The 25468-nt window shown below is 44.9% G+C and overlaps 2 protein-coding genes across 2 annotated transcripts; both read right to left on the bottom strand.

The window, feature by feature from the left end:
* Nucleotides 1–4250: 4250 nt before the first annotated feature.
* On the bottom strand, nucleotides 4251–5702 carry LOC308286865 (zinc-binding protein A33-like; the record flags this gene model as incomplete). Its single annotated transcript, XM_080727988.1, has 1 exon — nucleotides 4251–5702. One exon carries the CDS (start codon nucleotides 5700–5702, stop codon nucleotides 4251–4253), a length of 1452 nt encoding a protein of 483 aa, XP_080584114.1.
* A 15775-nt stretch (nucleotides 5703–21477) lies between these two features.
* LOC308286866 (E3 ubiquitin-protein ligase TRIM35-like) lies at nucleotides 21478–22614 on the bottom strand (the record flags this gene model as incomplete). The annotated part of the gene is made up of 1 exon (XM_080727989.1): nucleotides 21478–22614. The coding sequence occupies one exon, from the start codon at nucleotides 22612–22614 to the stop codon at nucleotides 21478–21480; it is 1137 nt and encodes a 378-aa protein (XP_080584115.1).
* Between the last annotated feature and the right edge of the window lie 2854 nt (nucleotides 22615–25468).

Genomic DNA, 25468 nt, shown 5'->3' on the forward strand with positions numbered 1-25468 from the left:
ACTTAGCCTTACGTCTAAACAACATGCTGTCTAAATTACATTTGTATGAATTGGTATTGAGTTTAGTATGTGAAACGGCACATGCTGACTCCGTCCGTCTGGACGGCACTTTTTTCGGTCTATGGGTTTGCCGCTCTGACATCATGCTCTGACATCACTGTGATGTCAGGGGAACCACTCTAACAGCTCTGGCTTCACACTAACAGAATCCCTTTTATGCCCATATATGGAGTTCCCTGATGTCATCAATATTAAGCCCATATCGATATCTAACAGGACTTCATATAGGAATACCCATATATGGAGGCCACATCGGCCACATACTACAATAACAGAATCCATATACGGTCAAGACAGCCCATATCTGTGTGGCTGGTTCTACAGACATGCATGTATGGGCATAAAGGGTATGATGTCATAGACATCATAGGACTTTCACATAACGAATAACTGAGTAAGCATGTTTGGGCTCTCACAGCATACTGTATCTCCATATACAGTACATGGATCTAACATGGTAACAACTAGTGTTGCCCGATCCCGATCACGTGATCGGATCAGCCGCCGATATGGCCGTTTTTATAATATCGGAGATCGGGAAAAAAATATCGATTATTTTTTTTTTTTTTTCAAAAAAATATTTTCGGGGAGTACTGAAAGTTACAGGTAAGGTGAATGCGATATGAAATGTAAGCTTACCATAATCACAGTAATCCTTAATCATTTTCAATCATATTCAAGGGCTTTTGGAGAAATGAGACAGACAGAGCACTGCAGAGGAAAGTGATTGTGTCAGACTCTGTGTCCAGCTGGCAGCTGATGCCATTAAGTAGTAATTGGCCCCTTGTTAATGGATCAAAGGAAGGCAATTATGTCTCTCTGCACTGTCAACTAGCTGCTACAGATGCATACTTTTCAAGCAGACTGGTTAATTGGTTCTTAACTTATTTTGTTTCAACTTTAAAAATGGCCAATGTTTTACCAGTTTTTATATAGTTTGTTGATTATTTTTGATGCTGTAATGGTCTATTTTATTAAATTTTTTGAGATATTAAACAGGTTTTAAAAGTCCTTAAATCGTGACTTCACTGCCAAATTTCAAAGGCCACACCAAAGGTCCGCTGCACAATGATTGAGAAACACTGCACTAGTAGGCCTATATCACTATACACTACTCATAAGCTTTGTTTTTAATTTGTTGATTCAGTGCTGCACTAGTGATAGAATGAATAGATTTTTTTTTCTTAATGCCTTGCCAAAAGATCGGATCGGGAAAGATCGGGATCGAATCGGAAGCAATAATATTTGATCGGTATCGGATCGGGAGCAAAAAAAAACCTGATCGGGGCATCCCTAGTAACAACACAGATTAACCTGATAAAACAAAAGATACAATAAGATGGAGTGGTGTACAATCAATCACATACAAGCACTGGCAAATTAGGTTTCTATAGTGACTTGAGTGACCATAGCTGCAGAGAGAGAGACTCACAGAACACATGAATAATAGTCTTTTGTTTTACTGTAAAACAAATGTAAAACATTTACATGCAAATGACAGCAGCACATGCAGAATGGACAGCAGTGACCTTCACAGACAAACATTAAAGTTGACATTGTACTTTTCTAAGTACGTCAGAGGTAGTTTTGTGTCAAACTTTATTTACTGTGTTCCTAACTTTGAGCAAAATGATGGGTTGAAGTTATGCCCCCGTCCCCCCTCCCCAAAAAAGAAAGAACATTTTCAATCTATTCCATGCAACTCTACACATTTTCAACCATAGGCCTATACCTGTACATAGACACCCACAAGTCTATGGGACCAACAACAATTGCTTAAAAGTTGTCTATTGGTTCAACCCATGTGAGTGATCATGTAATACCATTACTGTATTTTGGAATAGTTCAGACAAATCTCACCAGAAAATGTATTTTTCAACTGGCTAATCTAAAAGTGTTTGCATACTTTACAAGTAGTCTAGTCCCTAGAGTCCCTATAGGGACCCTGAAACTGAACACGACCTGCAGCAGAACATGCTGATTTCAATGAAAACGTGGTTAGTCAGTTTGCCACTTTGAAGGAGAAACAAAATGTCAGTAAATGACAATTTAAAAAATAAATAGAGAGATACATTGCATTTATTATTGCCCTTCCACCAGTGGTGTACCGTGTTACACCTTCTATAAAAGTCTCCTAAATCTTAACAGGTTTTGAAAAACCTGTCTCTATATCAGTGTGGTGCTCAAACGTTTTCATGTCAAGGACCCCCAAAATTATATGTATTTGGCCATGGACCCCCATCTAAAATATCCAGAGGCAAAATTTGAGTTGCAAATGTTCACTTTAAAAAGACATGTATGCAAAGATGTGCAGAAGATGCAACGATACGCATCTGATACACAGGAGGAGGGGCTGGGGGCAGTGAATGTGACGAGGTGGAGGCTTGTGTTATGTGTGGCTATTGTCCTTCTTGAGGTGATAATTAATGGCCGCTTGTGAAGGAACTCACACATTAAACAATAGACCTGTCACTCTTCAGAGTATGCGTGTGCATACGGCATCCTGCCATTCAAACAAATCTAAAGCAAATCACTGCCTTTTTACTAATCAGATGCTGACTTGTTGATCACAGTACTCCTCTAGCCGACAGATTGAACTATGTGTAGTAGGCATACATTATCATTAGGCCTACATTAGTCATGGGGTTCCCCTACTTTTTAGCTCAAGACCCAAAAGAGAAATTAGACGTTTGCCCGACACCTAGTGTAAATAGCAGATGTATAAACTTGCAGCACCACAAGCTTGCAGAAATGCTATTTTCACAACTTCTTAAACATTTGTTTTTCTAAATTAGGGAATGTCTTTGATTATTTGTTATTTATTTTTTCTATTCATAAAATTTGTTTTCAACTATAATGAAACAAAAAATAGGAAACAAAAAACAAAGGCAAAAGACCCCACAAAAATGGATCAGAGACCCACAGTTTGGGAATCAGTAAAACTAATAAAACTGTGAATGAATATGCTTGAAATGTTGTGTAAAATTATTTTCCAGAGTGACACAAGCCTTCCCAGGTAACACTTTAGAAGAACATTTACAAAGGTTTGGAATCATTTTGAAAACACCAAAAATCTTCTTTAGGTCCCACCACAGTCTGAGGATTCACCTCTTCTGGCTCCACCTTAGACCATAGAAGGCAAACAATTAATGCATATAGTGAGTGTGTGTATAGCTTTGATATAAAGATTATTTGTGTTTTTGATTTCATTCAATAGATCCTTGATTGGTTTAACTAGGTTTTTAAGAAGACTACTTCTATGCATTTGATAATTACCTTGTGCTGTTCTTGCGTATACTGTAAATCGCTATGGATTAAGAGTGTTTCCTAAATTGTAAAATGTCCCAGTCACCAAATATTTTTAAATGGGGGTGCACAGCTCAACATGGCTGAGAACCACTCTTGGGCAATGCTGGGCATGTTGACATTTACAAGAAAATCGAACCTCTGTTCGAAGTGGAGCTGTGTGTGTGTGTGTGTGTGTGTGTGTGTGTGTGTGTGTGTGTGTGTGTGTGTGTGTGTGTGTGTGCAACAGCGCCCCTCCCTTAACATGTGTGGTCAGAAAAGGTTACTGCAGGCTACAGACAGACACGGAGACAGACAGACAGACCCACACACACGGCCACGTATAGGGAGCTTGTGTTCCACACAGCTCCAAAAATGTATGATTTTATTTAGTTGAGTTTAAGTGTAGTCAAATGTTTGTAGCCATGCCTTCCAAAGGGAATTTCATGTGGGTGACTGACATCGACCATGACCACACAGTACTCCAATAAAACACACAGACACAATTCACCTTTTATCTGAATGTTTATTGCAATTCAAAAGTAAAAATACAATGAAACAAAGTCTAGCCGTAGAGGGTAGTTGCTGTGGTCCATGATACCACCCTCTGAAATTATTATAACCAAACTGCCTATACTGGACTAAATCAACAGTATAAAAAATGTATATAAATATATAAAAGCGGGTTATATAAAAGTAATTCAAATGAAACCCCACTATGCGGTGTGCAAAGACAAGTCAAAACAGCCTTCTGTATTTACAATTCAGTGTTCAACATCTCAGCAACAACTTCTTGTTGTTGCTGCACATCACGCATCTCCCAAAATGAGTAACATAAATAAATACTGTGGATATGTTTGGTGTAGAGTTGCTCCTATCTAAAACTTGCTAAATTGTCTTAACGTCTAGCTGTGGTGTTCCAGGGTGACGCTCACCGTGCCAGGTAACACCCTCAGAGGGAGATGGTGAATGGTAGAAATGCACGGGAACAGTTTCTCAGTGAAGGTGTGTGTGAAGGTGTGCAGGTGTGTGTTGGTATCAGGATCGGAGAAGGACAGCTCTCCTCTGCTCCAGTCCAGCTGGACTCTGATCCTCCAGGGCTTCTGCTCCACAGAGAGAGCCGTCCCCGACCCTGCCTTGGAGCTGGCTGTGTATCTACCGTTCCAAAACCCTAAACACCAGAACATACCCCGATCCCCACCGTTGCCCTTAATCTGGAACGACTCTTCCAACACCCCCAGTTCCCAGAAGTTGTTGTTTCCAACTTCAATGTCCCAGCTGTGAGTCCCCGAGTCGAGTCCCTCTGAACCCAGGACGATGTGCAGGTAGTCCAACCTCTCTGGGTTGGTGTAGAGCTCGTCACGTGCGTCTTCGTTGTACAACACACTGGTCAGATCGTCGGACAGGATGAATCCAGTGAAGACTGTGTTGGGATCCAGGATCACAGGGGTGTAGGAGACAATCTCCTTCATCTTGACCCAGGCTCTGAAGGTCAGGTTGCCCAGGTGTTTGGCCACGTCCATCACTACCTTTGAAACTGGCTGTGGGTCTGGTCGTGTGCGCTGGACTCTCTCCACTGTGGTTTTATAGTTCTGCAGGAATGAGACGTCATCTGCCTCGACGTCTCTGATGATTCTGGAAAGAGACGCCATCTCTCTGCGCAGACCTTCGATCTTCTCCATCAACATCTGACTTTTCTGCTTCTCTTCGTCCCACAGCGCAGCGATTCTGGCCTTCTCTTCTCGACGTAGATACTCCCGAATATTCTTGAACTGTCTCTTAATCTGCATCTCCGTGTGTTGGGCCTGCAGCTTAATGTATTCTGCTGTTTGACGATATCCAGCTTTAATATCTTTAAAGTCCTCTAGTCTCTCCTGTAAGGCCTTCAGTGGTTCCTGGAGGTCCTCTTTGAGGTGTTTAGCAGATTCGTAAATGGGCCTGAACTTATGTCCAGCGTGTATTTCAGAATCTCTGCACACAAGGCATGCCAGATGTTCATCATCAAGACAGAACAGCCTGAGTTTCTCGTCGTGCAGAGTGCAGAGAACCTCAGACATGCACCTGTGACTTCTCTCCTCTAAGAAGTTCTCACAAAGGTTCTTCAACGCCAAGTTGATAGGAGGTCGATCTTGGGAGGTGTTTGTTTTGCAAACAGGACAGTCCTTGTCCTCTGTTGGTTTTCCTGTCCACCACTGCTGCATACAGGATTTGCAGAAGGTGTGGCTGCACGACAGGATAACAGGGTGTTTAAAGATGTCACGGCACACAGGACAGGTGAGTTCCTCTTCCTGCCGAGTCAAATAGGAATCCAAGGTGTCGGCTACTTCCTCCTCTGGAATGTCCCCTGAGGTTGACATGGTCAGTGTTGTGTTGAGTTCTAGTAGAGGAAACAACAGTGTTAGCATTATGAGTTGAGGTATGTAATGTTAATACTAGTTTAATTATCATCATTAATTACCATTAATCTGGCTTAATACTGTGAGACGTTTACAATTCAGTTAGTTGTAAGTTTTAAACAAGTTGCACTTGGGTTGCATAGTGTACACTGTCTGAAAATCATGATTGTACATTATTGAATTGCTTCAAGTTATCTGGAGAGTGTGTTTCTTGCAATGTACAAGCACAATTAGTCTAATGGTACGGTCACATGTAACATTGACTCTGCCAATGTGGCCATCTTGTTGCTATGGATTTGAATGGAATTAGGTGTTTTGCCACATTTCGTTCCTATTCAAAACCATTGCAAAAAGATCAAATCAGGAAAAGTTTGGTGTGAACGTCTGCTAGCAGTAGATGGAAACCTTATTTTTTGTATACCAAAAAACCATAGCATTTCAATTAATCAAAAGTCAAATTAAGACAAGCATTGTGAAATCAAAGTACATACCTTATTACTTCTGCAAGTTCAGAGTAGATTAGTTCAGTTCAGCCTCTTAACAACAACACCACTTAATCAAGTGACACTAGACAAAACAGAGCCCTGCTAAATACTCGCAGAGGGGGTCTGAGGGTCCAATCAGAGTGGGGGGTGGGACACACCTGACCACCAACAATAGACAGAAACTGCAGCCTACTGGACAACTGTTGGTTAACAGATCCCCCACCCCCCACACTTAACCCTTGACACCACTGCAAGTCCAAAGAAACCACTCCATAGTCAAATAATTATCAAAGAAAATGTGTTAATTTGAGATTACTTTCTGTAAGCACAGTTTCTCATTCCCAAAGTCTGTATTTATTTACCCATTATCCTCAGTTATCCAAGTAAAGTATGCCACTCATTGCCACACATTTATATCAAACTAAAATATTCACCATAGGGCCTTTAGACTATTCATGAAAACTGACCAAACTAATATGTCTCCCTGTGATAACATGTTTGCAGTCCAATGCAGACTATACAAGCTATAGTAGCTTGTGAAGTTTCACTCTCCAAAACAACGAGGACAATAAAATCAGAACACAAGATCGTTGGAATGGTTGTATCAGTGGCTGTATCAGTGGCTGTATTAAAAAACAATGTTTATTTCATCACATGCCCAACATGGGTCAAAGTGTAATACATGTTGTGTTACCGTGCTGTAGCACCTTAAATTGATTGGGATAAATCCTCCCTGGATCCTAATCACAGTAGGCCTACTTATTTTCTTTATTAAACATGTTTTCTTAATCAGTTGACCTAAGAGGAACATGACTATTTAGTATTTACCCTGTCATTTTCCACACTGGAGAAGAGTATCTGCTTAAAAATCTGTTTCGGAAAGGGATTTTTATTTGGGGAAAGGACAAGCACACAACAATACTCAAAACAGCTATTCTTCGAAAATAATTAGCTGATTTGACACTCAAGACAACTTCAATATTAACCTTGTATAATTATAATTTAGTGTGATTGTCTCTCATTTGGTTCTCCTTTTGTTTTGCCCATTAATAAAGTGGCCAGACTATTCAGATTGATATCAGATGCATTCCACTAATGCAATGGGTCATAGCTTAGTTTCATATGGGGTGATGATGACTATAGTTACATGTGTGCAGGCTGTGATGTAAAACATTTTAAATCCCCCTTTTAGTGTAAGCAATGTTGTCTGTTTTAGATCACAGACCAGTTATTATGTCACTAACACAGTAGGACTAGGGGATAGTTAACAGTGGTGCATTACAGCCTGTCTACCGGTAAGTTACACTGTACCATGTTCATCTTAGTTTTATGTTCATGTTGGTACCTACAGCTATCTCTTAATTCCTTCCACGCAATAAGACGATATATTCCCAGTTAATACAATAACTACAATATCCTTTAATCCTTAAGGTTCCAAATTGTCACATGCCTTTATTACATAACTTCCCATCTTGTTAACCACTATACATATTGATCGATACTGTATTTTACAGCAAATCACATTCCACATGAGAGGGACATTACCGTTAAACTTCAGTTTAAAGTATGAAAGGGTGATAATCAATGTGACAACAATGTAATCATTTGTGAGTTGCTATAGGTAAGGCTGACGAGGGAAATGGTTGCAGTGATCATTCATGAATGTCATTACTAATCTAATCGGATGATAATTGCATTTCTGAATTTGCATTAAAACAACTAGTCTAGAGCCATTGAGAATATGAACCCCATTGAAACTACCGATATGCATAGACTATATGCTGGCTCCAAATTCCCTAGTTTCAATAGAACCTGTTCTTCATTGTAGCCCAGTGGCAAGTATGCCTGCAGTTTTACATAAACTCCACTATGTGGCACTGTCATTCTAGGCTAGGAGCAAATATGCCTGCAGTTCTTTGTAAGCCCTCTGTGTCACTTTAAGGGTTTCTCTTTTGTTGGGGTCAAGGGTTGCACAGAAAGTTCTGGGAACTTCTTGAATGAAAACAAGCACTCTGTGATGTGGAGGAATGCCAGAAAAGTCGACCTCTTTCAAAGTCGACCCCAAACTCGTCGGGTCTGAGGCCTTAGCTAGATGCAGAATAGACAAAAATCAAATATTTGCTTCTGGGGGTCCCTGGAACAAAATATTTTGTGATGGGGGTCCGTAGCCAAATACATATCATTCTGGGGGTCCTTCACATGACAAAGTTTGAGAAACACTGATGGCCACATAAGTTTTTTTCAGAAAATTGTTAGGATTTAGAAGACATTTGTAGAATGTGCCTATCAGTGGTTAAGGACTCCCAAAATGTATTTTTGGCCGTGGACCCCCATCTCAAAATAGTTTGTTCCACGCATGGACCCCTATTGCAAACTTTTTTGTTCCAGGGACCCCCAGAAGCACAGATTTGATTTTAGTCTAATCTGCATCTAGTTTAAGGCCTCAGACCCGTTGGGAAACGAGTCTGGGTCGACTTTGAAAGAGGTCGACTTATCTGGCTACCATGTGGAGGATTCTTTGAAGAGATTACCCTACTAGCCAGATGTGGGTAAATGTTGTCTTTGGTGATGGTGAGTAAATAATGAGGACCAATCCGGTCGAATCATTTCTTAAAAGGATCCCTGGCTAATAAGGCTTATGCCTAAATACATTATAATTGCCCCCCTGGCCAAATGGCATCAACAACTTATGGTGGGGTTGAAAGATGAACCATTTCTAAAATAAATAAAATGTTTGAATTTTAGTTATAGAGGACAATGTTTTAAGGCATCCCTGGCTTATCAGCCAGGGGTCATTTTAATGGTTAGCAGTTAAACGGTTAACGGTTAAACTGGTTAACCATGGCCATCTCAAACTAAGTAGTAGGCCTACTTAAAAAAAAAGACGAAAAATAAGTGAATGTGAAATGGCTCATTTTTATCCAGAAGTGACTTAAAGTTATACCATGTAACTTTTTTTATAAAACAAATCTTAAAATTGTCCTAACTCTTAAATCGCTAAAGTTTTAGAACACCCACTCCGTTATTTTCAGCTTCTGAAGCCTTCTCTTTATATATTTTCTTCTAGCAGTGACAGGGGTGGGATTTCCAGGCAAAATGACGTCATCATACACTACCGGCCAATCACAGCGAGGGTTATACACTGCCGGCCAATCACAGCGCATCTTGAAGTGGGGTCGCTAGCTATCACAATAGGGCGGCCATATTTGTAGGCGCCCGTGTGTCTCTATCTATACTCGGGTGAAACACTCCGTTTCTCCGGAATGCCTGAACGCACAGGAACCAGGGACCCCTCCAAAGATAGATCTCGGCGAGATGGAGGCAGACGCGGGGGTGACGCGGGGGTGTGAGGCCCGGTCCGCGGCGAAAAACGGCCGAAAGACGCGGACGCTACTGACCACTAGTTGAGCAACTTACACAGTATAGCTTTAAGTGCCTCGAAATGTTCATGTCAATGAACTCCATGCATGATGTCGCCTTATTGATTGATTGATTGATTGAAGACTTTATTAGAAGTTTGCATAGGAAAAGGTACAGTTTCATGACGGTACAGTTCACTGGTACAAGGTCTACTAAAAGGAGATCCATGAAAAGACTAAGCTTATTTCCACTGGAACAGGGCCGGACTGGGCCTGTCTGGTCCATAGGGACCCATACACCCTTCCAGGCCACCCTACCCAAACACTAGGCAACATGAAAACACATGAACGCGCCTGCCACCCGCACTCACACACATGTGACAGCCTTACAGAGCTTCAGTTCTGTTTGGCTGAGATGTTTCTTGTAAAACAAAACACATAAAAAACGAATATACTAATATATACCACCCACTGTAGGCCTACAGAAGTAGTCACTACAACACTCGCTTCTGTGCAGAGTGCAGACAGTGCAGTATGTCACAGGAGCAATCGTATGAAGACAACAGTTACAGCATTTTTCCTTTCCACATGGGCTAAGTAATCACTGAAAATCATTATTCCATATACCAACAGTCACACTAGAAAGTGTTCTATATCCAGTCCATATTATTTATATGGTATGCAATTAAATAAAAATATAGTATTATTTTGTCAGCAAAGCATTTAGATGTCAGCTTACTATATCAATATTATATGCAAACGCCAATGTTCAATGTAAAACTGTACAATCTAGTACTGTAGGCCCTACTGTATTATCACTGAGTAGAGCTCTGCATGCACCTCTCCCCCGGAATAATCTTATATTCAGTTAGAATCATCACTATCTGCTAGTAGTTCCATTCTGCTAGTAGTGCTATGGAACCTCCTATTCAGTTAGGAAGACATTGTGGAATAATTACTGGAACTAACAAGCACTGGCCTCCACCCTACAAACAACATACCACATAGCTAGCTTACAGATTGTCTGTTTCAACAGCACAGCAGCTTCACATTTTTCTCTATCCCACAAAAACATCAATCAATCAGGTAGCCACATGTATCACAGTCAAGCTCAAATTATATATAAAATGACAACAATAGTGTAGAATATGCCTGAAGATGGTGTATGAAACTCCAACTCAGTACAATGTTTCCCATTTCTTAACTTCTGTCCATACATTAGCATAATCACTTAGTAGTGTGGTCTCAGGGATAGATAGCACCTTAACTCTGCAGCCGCACAGAGGCGCTCCAACACAAAATTGCACCAGTTATTTTAGAGTTGTGCATACTAGTATCCACCAAATGTTTCCTCCAAACCCTCAAGTGTAACTTGAGAGTCATTACAGACAGCAATTTGTGTTCATGCTATTAAAATGGTCTATTTGTTTAGGGTACAAAATGGAACAAATTGTGTTCTTAATAATCCTAATAATGGCAATGAATTTATCTGGCCTAATGCTCCCCTAGGGATCCACATGCATGTTGAGAAACTTTTGTGGGGCTATGGGGCTGGGGTTGGGGTCCATAATTTAACTATTTATTTATTTATTTTGTCGCCTTCTTCTCTCTGCTGTCTGGCCACTATCCTCAGTCAGACGTGTGTTTGTGTGCTGCCTTCCTTAGCCGGTCGGTCTGTCTGTGAGCACGCTTGTGGTAGGGCCTGGCCAGAAAGCCAAACTAACCAATCACGCATTGATTCTTCTAAAAAAAAAGTTGATTGCTGTCCTTTTTGACCAATCCCTTGCTTGGGGAGAAAACACACGTTGCTTTTCTGTTTAGAGAGGGGAGGGGGCGAGTAGCTGTCAGCACAGGCCAGCTGTGGTGTCAAGTTACACAGGCAGGGCTGCACTATGAAGCCCTGCTGCTGCTGGCTATGTGGCCTGCGCAAAGGGGATCTTTTTATTTTTTTCAGGAGGCACCACGCCAGTTTAAAGCACAATCAAGCGCTGCGCTGCACTGGCTGTAGCTGGCCTGAGGCTAGGGGAAATTTATCTTTCCTTTTTTTTTTTTTGGGGGGGGGGGGGGGGGGGGGCGGCGCGGCGTCCACCGGGAATCGTCCCTCTACTCCCTACTGTCAATCCGGGCCTGCACTGGAAACCATTGAAGTATCTCATATAACATTGAATGACAGACACATAGAACACAGTACTATGCAGTAGATATGTAAAAAAAAAAAAAAAAAGAAGACAGTAAGTCTAAAACAAACAGTATATACAAAGAAGGGGCAGGGGAGGGTATAGGGTTGGGCTAGGTTCATTTTTTTACCAGTTGCGAACGGCTGCTGCCTGTAAGTGGTTTTTCAGGGCAATTTTAAAGGATGCTAGTGATCCACACTCCTTTATGGCCTTCGGTAAGGCTTTCCACATTTTGGTGGTATAGCAGAAAAAAGAGTTTGACCCTTTGTTGGTTTTGACTCTAGGTTGAAAGTGATCTGTGGCGCTGCCTCTGGTGTTGTAATTATGGACATCCTTAATGTTTATAAAGTATTTTGATAGGTACTTGGGTATCATAGTGGTGTAGTGTATCTTGTACACCAGGCCCATTGCAAGTTGCTGTACTCTGTCATCTACTCTGAGCCACCCCACTCTTAACTGGTGAGCAGCGGTGAGGTGAGTCTGATAGGGAAGGTGAAGTAGGACCCTAATTAGTTTATTTTGGGCTGTTTGGAGTTTAGTTTTCAGGGCTTGTGGGGCGTCACGATACCATACGTGGACTCCGTAGTCAAAGAGGGGCTGGATTATTGCACCAGCTATGGTCTTCAGTGTGTTGAAATTGACCATCGGGGCGATCCTCTGTAGGAAACGAGTTCGTTGGTTGATTTTATTTATTACTTTAGAAGTCATCTTTTCACTGGAAAGATTAGCTTCAAGGATGCATCCTAAGTAAGAGATTTCGTTTTTTCGTGTTATGACCTTGTCACCCACTTTGATTGTGAAGTTATCGACTTTTTGGAGGTTATGATTTGATCCAAAGAGGATGGACTCCGTTTTTCCCAGGTGAATTGATAATTTGTTGTCGTTAAGCCATGTGCAGATCTTACTTAGTTCAGAGTTAAGCGTTATTAACGCTTTGTACATGTTGGGCTTTCATTTTATACACCATCTATTTACTTGTATGTATGAGAACTCAATGAATAGAAAAATCTAAAAAATAAAAATAAAAAAACAGAAAAGTGTGAAAGTGTGGTTGCACTGATGCGAGTCCAGGGGCGTCAATTGGGTATGGCAGGGGTATGCGGCTACCCTGGGTCCAGGGGGGAAAATAAAAGTTCCTTTTAAATATAAATCCATGATTGTCTCTTTGTCTATCTGTGCTGGTTATTATGTTGTTAAATTACAGTAAAATAAATAACTACAAATGCAAAATGTAACAAAATGGTCACTTTAACAAGGTATTATAATTATATTCTCCCCATCTTGACAGAATGGTATATTCCCAGGTTCCGCAGGTCAGCTGCACAGGTGCAATGCATTATTGTTAATTGTGGCACGTTTACTAAACATGCCAAGTTTAGCTGCATTTGAACAACCGTTTACTGTCAATATTCCAGGATGACCTCCCACTTGGGTAATGACGCCCCCTGGCGATCATTCAGAGAAACTACTTCAGCTCCCGTACTAACGTAGGTAGGAAGGGCCTGTCACTCAAACCGGAGTGACCCGCCTCCAGGCTATATGAACCCCCGGAGGCGGAAGTAACATCCTCTTTTCACTCTCTGCGATATCACATTCAGATAAGTTGAAACTCAGCCTTTGTATTATTATTCTTCGCGCATTAGCCTAAAGCGGTGGCATTGGAGTCGCCCACCGGCGAGTGTTGAATTAACCCGTACTTAAGAATACTTATTCTTGTTCCGTCCTAAATCGACGGTTATTTCCTTTTATAACAAAGGATTATTACTGCTTGTTCAGGCCTCCGCCGAAGCAAGCGTGGCATAGCATTAGCCGTTAGCTTGTTAGCTCGTCTGCTATTGTTAACGTTAGCTACACTGCTTACCGCTTGTTCAGGCCCTGCCCGAATCAAGCGTGGCCTAGCCTTAGCCGTTAGCTTGTTAGCTCGTCTGCTTCTGGTTAACTCTATCTACAGTGCTTCGCCATGGATCCTCTGGCTTTCCTGCCGAGGCAATGTCCAGGCTGTCCAGGACTCATCGACGGACAGGATCTTCACCATCTCTGTGTCGGCTGCATGGGCGTTGCACACGCCTTCTCTGCACTGAGTCCTCAGGGGAGAGCAGGACCTTTCTGTGACTGCTGCGTGGCCTACGACCACGATGTACTGATACACCGGTTCTACCTAGCCAGGGCAGGCCTCGGGGCCTGCGCTCCACCAGGTGGGTCCACTGCTCTCAACCCCACAGCCCAGTCTTTCCTTCCCCAGGCGGCCCGCACCGTTGGTCAAGGTGCGGCGCTGCCTTCCGGAGATCCGCTTGGCAATCAGCGCGCCATTCCAAGTCAAGATGGCGCCGTGCTACATGAGACACCGCCTGCCGCGCAACCGACCGCAGCTAGCTCCACTGTCACTGGAGCTGGCGGGTCTGGTGAAGTCGCCGCTAAGAAGGCGACCAAGAAGGCTAACATCCAGAAATCTCCGGTAGCCTTTTCCCCTTCGGGCGCGGTGCCCAAAAAGAAACGCTTGGATGTGACCGTCGGGGACGTCCCCCTCGACGTGAGCATCACCAAAACAGTCCAGACCTTCAGGCGAGAGTCGGACCTGAGCTCCTGTCAGAGCGAGGGTTCTGGTTCTGAATACTCTGGATACACGGCCGAGGAGGAGGAGGACTCCGTCGAGGACGAGGGTTCTCGACTCACGGTCACTGTGAAAGGTAATGCCCCTGCGGCTCCAGCACGTCAACTGGACGCCGCAGGGAGCTCCCAGGCCTCCTCAGGCACCACTGCCCCTCCACCCGCCAGTCAAGCGAGTGAAGCGGGAGCAGAGGACGTCGATTCCGCAGCAGAAATGCTGGATCATCTCACAGTCTACATGAGAGCTCTGGCCAGAGTTGGAGAGGAGTTGCCACCTCCTCTCCCCTCTGAAGAGGCCGAGGATGATGACGAAATGCCCGGGCAGGAGCCTTCGGTTCCCGCCCCGTATGTCCTCTCCAGGCTGCCGCTGGTGAAAGGTTTCACCAAGGCCCTCCATTCCTCATGGAAGACACATAAAGACCCCAGGAAGCTGCCTTTTTCTGTGTTGGATTTGGTGGGCGGTGCGGAGGCAGGCATGTCCACCTGCCCTAACCTGGACCACCTGTTGGCACAATCTTTTCTGAGTTCCGTCAGACCCCAGTACAAAGATGTAGGCACAGCTAAAAACGGGCCGTTTGTTGGCCCCGTCGGCACCAACCCGCCGGGGTTCACTGTCCTGGAGGACAAGCTGCAGTCGGACAGGGCTCGTAACGCCTACCGGTCCGCTGCTCTGGCCGCTAAGGACCTGAATCTGATCCAGCTCTTGCTCGCTTCCACCAAGGACCTGGTCAAAGGTCTGCCCACGGGGGAGCACACAGCTGAACTGAACACTCTATTTGACATCATGCTGAAGGTCAATTGGCATGCGGTTAAGTGGATGGGCAGGTCCATGGACTACAACCTCCAGTCTGAGAGAGCCCGCTGGCTCGACTATGTCGACCTCGAGCCTAAGAGGGACGTGGGCGAGAAGCCTCTAGGTCCTCGCGGGGAGATGTACAAGTCTCTCATAAACATGGAGAACAGTCCCACCACCCTCATGGGTGGGGGCTTGGAGCTGCTGCAGGGTAGAGTTACCTTCTTCAAGGCGGCTAAGGACATCGTCGAGTCCACCACAGTGCCACAGGATGAACCGCAGCAAGCTAGGAGGACGTCCCGCTCCTCCCGCGCCAAGGAAAGGGGCCGCTCTGCTTCTTTTAAGAAGCACTCGTCTTCCTCCAGGGGAGCCTCTGCAGCCAGGGCGCCTGACAGGCCCCGCAGCAAGGCTGTGGTTCCCGAGCGCGCTCAGCCGCGCCGCCCGTCCAAGGATGGCAGGCAGCAGTCTTCATACCGTGGTGGCCGCGGTAGGGGACAGCGCAAATGACACTTTGAAGAGGGGAATTGTGCTGGGGCGGGGGTCCGAGGTGTCTCTCGGTCCCCCTCCCCCCAAACGAGGGCGTTTTTCGGTACCCCGTGTCGGGGAAATGAAAATGTTGATTTTGATGCCTCCTGTGTCGACAATAAACATGTTGAAAGAGCAAAGTCTGTCTCTGTCCAACTCTCTCGCACTAGCACAGACGACCCCATCGTGCATGCCTCCTGTAGTAATGATGAAGTCCTGTCAGGACTCGATAATCAATCACAGGTTTTATCAGAATCCAGTAATGTTAATGTCAAACAATTATGTGGTTCCTCAAGCGCGCGAGTGGGATATCCCTCGCGTCGACAATATGAATCCTTTATGCATGCCTCCTGTAAGAATGATGGAGTCCCGTCAGGACTCTTTAATCAGTCAGAGGTTTTATCAGCAACCAGTAATGTTAACGTCAAACAATTATATGGTTCCTCATGCGCGCGAGTGGATTTTCCCTCGCGTGAGCGATGCTATGAATTTAACCTTGAGTCAGAAATTCTGTCGGCCTACTATGAGCCCGGGTCAAGGGACAAGCATAAAGGCCTTAGAGCAGGTATTAAACGTAAAAGTTCCTCTCCTGTCAGGGGAGAATGCTTTAGTTGTGGGCGAGTCTGTTTATCAGTCGAATCGCTTTGCTCTTCCTGTCGCTCTATCGAGCGAAAACCGAACGCTTCCGGTTTCACCGGATACGGATTCGCTAGCTCCCCGCTTCCGGTCCGGCCGCAAAAGAGCTCCGCTAGTCAAGCGGTACAATCAGAAGGTGTTTCCACCTTGCGGCCTATTGAACCCCCGCGCTCCGCATCCGGGTGTTCCGGATACGGATACGCAGGTTCCCCACTTCCGGTCCCGCCGCAAAATAGCTCCGCTAGTCAAGCGGTACAACCAGAAGGTGTTTCCGCCATGCGGCCTATTGAACCCTTGCGCTCCGCATCCGGTCGTTCCGGATACGGATACGCAGGTTCCCCACTTCCGGTCCGGCCGCCAAAAAGCTCCGCCGTCACGGAAGCACAGTGGTGGGGTTTCTCTCGCTCAAAACACGCTAGCACGCTGTGCGCGCCAGTGGAAGTTATGCAACCCGAGCCATTGGGTATTTCGAACGATAACCAGGGGTTACAGGTTACAGTTCGCAGATATACCCCCGCTTTCGAGCAGGGTTATTCATACCAGAGCACGTGGTTTAAAAGCAAGTCTTTTGAGAGAAGAGATCAGCTCATTGCTAAGCAAGGGTGCTATAGTGGAGCTGGACAGGACCCAATCCCGCATGGGATTTTGGAGCCGTTATTTCCTGGTGCCCAAAAAGGGGGGGGGGCTACGTCCCATCCTGGACCTAAAGGCACTAAACGTGTACCTGAAGAAGTACGTTTTCAGGATGCTAACAGTACCCACCATGTTACGGTCGGTCAGGCAAGGGGATTTCCACTGTTCAGTGGATCTGAAGGATGCTTATCAGCACGTCCAGATTTATCCCCCACACAGGAAATTCCTTCGGTTCGCCTTCGAGGGTCGCCTGTACGAGTATACAGTACTCCCTTTCGGTCTGTCACTGAGCCCGAGGGTTTTCGTGAAAGTGACCGAAGCAGCCATCGCCCCGCTGAGACAGCAGGGCGTCAGGTTGGCGACGTACATCGACGATTGGATGATTTCAGCGAGCTCCGCCCACGAAGTGGCGCGTCACACACAAGTGGTTTTGGCTCACCTGAAGGCCTTAGGTTTCATAGTCAACCACGGCAAGAGCATGCTGACTCCAGCAAGTCGTCTTACATTCATTGGGGTCCTTCTGGACTCATCCGACATGTCGGCCCGTCTCTCAGAGGAGAGGGTGGACAGGTTTCGGGAATGTCTCGACTCCTTTCAAGTGGGCCAGGAGGTCACTTACAGGAGTTGCATGGTACTGACGGGAATGATGGCTTCCGCAGTACATCTGTTGCGTTTGGGCAGGTTTCATATGAGACCTTTTCAAAGATGGATGTTATCCCTCGGGATCCCGCCCTCCTTGAAGTACAAGAAGGTTACGGTTTCCCCTTCCTGCGCGATCGCCCTGTCTCCGTGGCTGGTGGAGGGGTTCCTCACCAGCGGAGTCTCGATTGGCGAGGTGGTTTCCCGCAAGTCGATCACGACAGACGCCAGTCTCAGTGGATGGGGAGCCACTTTCGAGGGGCGCACAGCGCAGGGGCTTTGGCCTCTGGAGATGAGGGGTCGTCACATCAACTATTTGGAGTTGATGGCTATACTCCTGGCGCTCAAGCATTTCGAGCCTTGGATTTTGCATTGTCACGTCCTGGTCAGGACAGACAATACGACGGCCATGTTTTATGTCAACAAACAGGGGGGCCTGTCGTCGTTGCCACTGGACCGTCTGGCTCGAGAATTGACGGTTTGGTGCTTGTCGCGCCTCAAGTCGATCAGGGCCTTACACGTCCCAGGTCTCCTCAACAGCGGAGCAGATCTCCTGTCCAGGGGAGGTCCTCGCTACGAGGATTGGTCTCTCCACCCCAGGGTGGTGAGCCAGATTTTTCGCAAGTTTGGTCAGCCAGTGGCGGACCTGTTTGCGTCAGCGGAGAATACGAAGTGTCCGTTGTTCTTCGCGGTGAAGGGCAGTCCTCCCTTGGGGTTGGACGCCTTAGCGCACACGTGGCCGAGAGGTCTACTGTACGCGTTTCCCCCCTTCGACTTAATCCGACCCACTCTGGAGAGAGTCAGGAGGTTCGGTCTGGAGATGCTCCTGGTGGCCCCCTACAAGGGCACGTGGAGATCGGCGATAGCCCCTCTCCTTTGCGAACCGGGTTGGCAGCTGCCTCAGTGCAGGGACCTGTTGAGTCAGGCCAGGGGGGAGATCTTCCACCAAGACCTGCAGGTCCTAGACCTGTGGGTTTGGCACGTGAAAGGTTAAACCTGCTGGCAGCCGGTTTTTCTTCTGAAGTGGTTGCTACCATTCAGAGTGCTAAGGCGCCCTCTACGAGGGCGTCTTATGATGGAAGGTGGAATGCCTTTGAGGACTGGTGTGAGTCGCGTGTTCCACCTGTGGTGGCTCATGTGGCGTCAGCCCAGGAAATTCTGGAATTTATGCAGAACCGCTTGAGAAGTGGTCTAGCATTTTCTACCCTTAGGGGGTATTTGGCGGCTATTAATGCCTGTCACCTGGGGGTGGCGGGCAAGGCACCTTCTAAAGTCCCGGAGGTCATCAAGTTCATGCAAGGAGTTGAACGTTTGAGGCCGGTGACTAGGTCTTTGTTCCCAGTTTGGGATCTGCAGGTGGTTCTAGGGGGCCTATGTCGGGCTCCCTTTGAGCCGCTTGTAGGGATGCCTTTGAAACTTTTGAGTTTCAAGACGGCTCTTTTGCTGGCTTTGGCCACGGCTAAAAGAGTTGGTGACCTGCAAGCTCTCTCGGTGTCTGCGGAGTGCATGCAGTTTATGAACAATGATCTCAAGGTGTTGCTCAAGCCTCATCTTAAGTTTGTTCCTAAGAACATGGTGGTTCCTAAGGAGCCTGTTGTTCTTCTGGCTTTTCATCCTCCTCCGTTTGTCTCGGTGGAGGATGAACGGCTGAATTGCCTTTGTCCTGTCAGGGCATTGAAGGCCTACTGTGACAGGACTGCTGGTTCTAGAGCTTCTTCTCAGCTCTTTGTAGAAATGGGCAATGTTCTTGTCAGAAAGCCGGTGTCTAGACCCACTCTTTCGAGGTGGATTGTGGATGCTATTAGGCTGGCTTACTCTAGTGCGGGTGTGGAAGTGCCGGCGGCACTTAAAGCCCATAGCACTAGAGGTGTGGCTACTTCGTGGGCACTGGCAAAGGGAGTCTCCGTTCAGGAGATTTGTGTTTCGGCGAATTGGTCTTCGCCTTCTACCTTTGCAGCCTACTATCACCTGGATATCGAATCCTCTTCGCTAGCGCATTCGGTTCTGGGTGCAGTTGCCTCCTCTACGTCATAGAGGAGTCGGATCTTCCCCTCCCACAGGTGGGCATGTAGCCACCTGGGGTACTTTGGGGGGACCCTGTGTTTTCCTTATATAGTGTGTCTTACTTATAAGGCGGACTTGTCCTTTTCATTTAGTTGAATGAGGCGGACTTCGGTCTGTCAGGGTCTCTCTTTATTTTCTCATGCCTTCACACCCAGGTCCGGTGGGCCTGGGACCTTCTGGGTGATGGGTCACGCCCGTTTGGGCTGTGCTCACCCGTATGAGGGGTGTGTGGGGGTATGAGAGTAGGTTGTGGCTTAGAGGGGAGTTTAAGAATCCCAAGTGGGAGGTCATCCTGGAATATTGACAGTAAACGGTAGGTTCCGTACGGAACCATTGTTTACTTAGATATGGAAGGATGACCTCCCACGTAATGCCCCTCTGTTTCACTGAATGTGGCAGAGAGTGGTATTAAGAGGATGTTACTTCCGCCTCCGGGGGTTCATATAGCCTGGAGGCGGGTCACTCCGGTTTGAGTGACAGGCCCTTTCTACCTACGTTAGTACGGGAGCTGAAGTAGTTTCTCTGAATGATCGCCAGGGGGCGTCATTACCCAAGTGGGAGGTCATCCTTCCATATCTAAGTAAACAATGGTTCCGTACGGAACCTACCGTTCCAGGCTGCCATATCCAGTCCAAGAAACCATAGAAATGGGGAAAAAATTGAATGTACTTAAAATAAATGTATCATGCCTGTTGCTAAGGTATGGCAACATGACTGGTGTCTTGCACGCACGCCTTCGTGCACGTGCAATACACCAGTCATGTTGCCATACCTTAGCCCTTTCTGAACTGACGCCACTGTGTCGGGAGGAATCCAGTGGGAAATGACCCAAAGCTTCACTTTTCTGTTGCACCAAGGTTTACACAAAGCACGTTCGCTTTGCTGACAAAATAATCTCGGACCAACCACGCTAATAGAATAATATCTTACTAATCCTAAGTAGGTAGGATGTATCAAATGCGGAGGCCAGTTTTCCACAAGGCGACAATGAAGTTAATACAAACATTTTATTGAAAAAATAAATACAAAATCATCAAACATCCTGGAAAGCTTGGCCTAAACAGACAAAGTCAGATGTAGGAGCGAAAAAATAAACAGTTAACTTGGCATAACCGAGCAAAACTATACCAAAAATCTAGCAGACACGCATCATCTAAACATTATCATCATCAACATTCATTAAACTGAATGTTGAATTTCCACTCTTTCCGAGGAAGCTCCATTCACTTGCATCGAGGAGTGAACTGTGCATTTACAACAGAGCATGTTAAAGATTTGCTTTAGTCAACTTTAGACAACCTAAATCAGTTTTTATCTACATTTTAATGTCAGATTATACATTTGACTCACTATAGTTATCAACTATATAACCGTAAAAGCTGAGCACAGAGCTGCATTCTCCTTATAGCACTCATCCACTTCATAATGTGTGGTCTTCCCTTAATGTGTCTTATTTGTATATAATGTTTAATGTTGTGTTGATGTTGCTACTGCTGTATATATTACAAGGTATCTGTTGCTATTGCTGTTGTACATATACACAGCTGTTATTTTCACATTTATTTCAATATACTTTTCATTTTATTATGCTACGCTTTTTTTAGTATTGTTATGTTTATGTTAGACACTATTTTGGTGAATTCACACACTTGCATTTCGCTGCTTGTACCTGAGAAGTGACAACTACACTTGATTCTTGATTCTAAATGATATGATAACTAAATGTCATTTGTGTCCTCTGCTGGGACTCTTTGGTACATGCAGATTTTAGTTGATGGGAGACACTATAGTTCAGGTTGACTGTGCTAGACCACAACATCACATGGATTCTAAAATGTAGTAGTCCACATCAAGAACCAGATCATCCAAGTCGTCCTCTTCTTTAATTACATTGATCCTCCTTGGTAACATCTTGAGAGGGAGAGTTTCGTCACCGTTAAAAACGTATGGAAAGAGTTTGTCAGTGAAAGTGTGCGTGAAGGTGTGTAAGAGTGTGTTGGTATCGGGATCAGAGAAGGACACCTTTCCTCTGTTCCAGTCCAGCTGGATTCTGATCCTCTGGGGTTTCTGCTCCACTGGGAGATCAGTTATTGACCATGGCGAGGATTCTGCTATGTATAAACCGTCAGCTAACATTATATCCCAGAATTGACCCCCCCTGTCTCCCTTCCTCTCAAAAGACCCTGCTAGCACACCTACTGACCAGAGTCTACTGTGTCCAACCTCTACGTCCCAGCTGTGAATCCCAGAGTCAAAGCCCTCAGAACCCAGCACATGGCACCAGCAGTCAAACCTCTCTGGGTTGTCAGGAAGCCTCTGTTCCTCTCCACGTCTCACACTGGTCAGATCGTCAGACAGGATCAGCACTGGACAGGCGGTGTTGGTGTCCAGAATCACGGGATTGTAGGAGACAATGTCCTTCATCTTATGCCAGACTTTGAAGGTCAGGTTGCCCAGGTGCTTGGCCTCATCTATCAACGCTCCTGAGACCAGCTGCGAGTCCTGCAGTGTGAGCTGAACTCTTTCCACTGTGGCCTTGTAGTTCTGCAGGAATAAGATGTGTTCCGCTCGCAGCACCTCTTCTATGGCCCTGACTGTGTGTGACAGTGTTGATATGTCTCTGTTCAGACCCTCAATTTTCTCATTAATCATCTGACCCTTCTGCTCCTCTTCCTTCCTCAGTGCAGTGATCCTAGCCTCCTCGTCCTCTTGTAGAAACTGATGAAGCTTCTTAAACTGTTCCTTAATGCTCCTCTCTGTGCTCTGGGTCTGGACCTTAATGTGTTCTGCTGCTTGCTCACAGTTAGTCTTAACTCTATTAAAGAGCTCCAGCCTCTCCTGTAAGAGTTTCAGCGATTCCCGGACCTCCTCCTTGGGATCCATTTTCTGATGTTTTTCCTGTAAGAGGGTCTCACACAGGTTCTTCAGGGCCAGGTTACAGGGAGGATCATCCATTGAAGATGTTTTCTTACAAACTGGACATACTTTTATTACCTTATGCGTCCACCATTCCTGCAGACAGGCTTTGCAGAAGCTGTGGCTGCATGGCAGGATAACAGGATGTTTAAATATGTCACGACACACAGGACAGGAAAAGTCCTCTTCTGAAAAAGGTGACTGGAAATCCATTAAGTCTAGCTGTCGTTCTCTCTCAAAGGAAAACTCCCTCCTTATTTAGGCCCACTCAGCTGACAGAGAGCAGCAGCTTCAAGTTGTTAAGTTAAGTATTGGCTCCCGTGTCTGTGGAAGGAAAGTATGGGCTGTGTTCTTATTTGGTTTTCTGCAGAGATAGAATCATTTGGAGCGGACGTCAGGGTGACGTCACTGCAGTTGGTGCTAAAACTCCATGTCTGACCACTCTGATTTCCTTTGGATTATACTGTATATCTGCTAGAAAGCATGTCCCTTGTCATGTCAACCGAAGATATGGTATGGTATGGTATGGTATGGTATGGTATGGTATGGTATGTTATGGTATGGTATGGTATGGTATGGTATGGTATGGTATGGGATGGGATGGGATGGGATGGGATGGGAGGTAGATAGTTTGTAGCTGGTATGTAATGTGTTAATGTGTCAAACTGCTTGCTTCAAAGGTCATTATGATAATAAATAAACTAAGTAACTCGCTTTGAAGTTGAATACAACAGAGAGGGCTCTGTAGCTGTACCTATGATGAGATTATTAGACTGCTATTATAATTAACGTGTTTTTAACTATTGACAATTTGTACAGGTGTTTAAAAATCAAACCTTGGTTCGAAGTGAAGCGGTGGACAGATAAAACCTCTATTCTGAATGTATTTGTGGCTTACTACATATTTTAAACCCTGAAGGCCAAATCATCATGTGAAGCTTGACCAATCCTCAAAGTATCCATTCATCTAACCGGGAGGGACATTGACATTTTGCTTTTTGAAAAAGCCTATTCATTCTGGACTGATATTTTACACGTACGGGACAGGAAAAACCTGTTCATTCTGGCCTGGAGTGACCATATAAGGACATAAGGTAACATACTTTGTGTTTTTGAAAAACCCTGTTCATTCTGGACTGAGATCACCATATATGGTAATTAAACGGACATTCTGTTTTTGAAAAAGCCTGTTCATTCTGGACTGAAATGACCATATATGGGCGTGATACACACAAAGCCATTCATTGGAAGCGGTTTTCACCGCTTCAAAAACATACCAAATAGATTACACAAACAGCCAGAGGATTGTTTCAATTGTGGTCCTTTAAACATTCAACACTCAGACATCTGGACAAAACAACAGCGCAAACAAACATATATACAACAATACAAAAATATAAATCTATTTACAACATCTATATCATGGATGACGTCGACATTATAAAACCTTTTCATGGTTATATGACCTTAAACCTTAATATTTAATGTAACTTCCAAACGTACAGCAAGCTCTGCAGGCTAGCCTGACTCCATCCTCCATTCCTGTGAAAGGTCCATGAGAAGACCAGGCAAACCTTCACAATAGGGTGACCAGAGAGAGAGAGAGAGGAGAGAGAGAGAGAGAGAGAGAGAGAGAGAGAGAGAGAGAGAGAGAGAGAGAGAGAGAGAGCGGGCGCACAGGTCAGTCAGGTCGGTCAGGCCAAAAAAGGGTGTCATTTGTGTATGTATATATATATATATATATATATATTTTTTTTTAGAAATAAATGTATGATGACATTTTAAAGTAGTGCTGCTGGAAAAACTCAATAGAGGACAATATTTATAACTGGTGGTGCCAGCCTCCACCTTCTTCTTCTTGCGTATGTCTTTAGATCCTCAGCTCAGTTGTAGCAAGCCATTCCAGTGTCTCGTTGTCCAGGTTCTTTAGGCCTAGGTCGCCATTCGGTGGCCGGTGTTTGGGGCAACTGATCAGGATGTGGTCAACAGTCTGTAAGGGGTCTCCACAGTCACAGTGAGCGCTGTCCACAAGGCCCCAGCGCTAGCCTCCACCTGTGAGGCAGAGAGGAGTTTTAGTGCCTTGAGAAGACTCAAAACTTGGCTGAGATCCACCATGAATCAGGACAGACTGAACAATGTGTTGTGTGTCATGTGCATAAAGACAAACTTGATAAGCTGCAAACAAAAGATATCGCCCAACAATTTATTGCAAACAACGATACCCGTAAACACACCTTTGGCTCATTTTCAGCTATTCGAGTGTGAACCGCAAATTTTTTAGGGCATTTGCAAGTGCGTTTGCTGCTATACTACGAGGACTATTTACATTTTACATACTTGAAGAATGTGAACACTAAATTTGTTTTAGCTGGTTAAGAAGTACTTTAATCAGTGGATTTGCCTAAGTTGTACATAGTTTTATAATGCATTATGTAAGAGTAAACAAAAGTAAAGTTATGACTATAAATGCATTTTGTTTTCAAATGCACTTTTTTTCCAGTGTTTTGACTATCAAAGGATTGTTGCAGTAGCTGCTAGAGTGTAAATCACATTCTGCTTATCAAATGTACTATTCATGGATATTTGCTGACTCTGTCCTGAAAAGTAATTGCTGCCTCTGCCTGTATTTGTTTTCATTGTGTAAAATTACATGGTGTGCTGCTGGTCTCAGTGCAGTCTTATTACACTGAACAACCTGACCTCAATCTCTAGACTGTAAAAGGCTTTGGAGCCTCAATAAATGTGTTCGAGTAGCCTAATATTTTGGTTTGACTTTTCTTTGTGCTCATTATACTGACCCACCTCAAGAATTGTTGATGTACTGACATATTATCTTGCTTATTATAGTGATATAATTAACCTGCTTATTGTAAGTCACTTTGGATTAAAAACA

Source organism: Nannobrachium achirus (genome assembly GCF_963921795.1).
Source record: "Nannobrachium achirus genome assembly, chromosome: 6".
Classification (NCBI taxonomy): Eukaryota; Metazoa; Chordata; class Actinopteri; order Myctophiformes; family Myctophidae; genus Nannobrachium; species Nannobrachium achirus.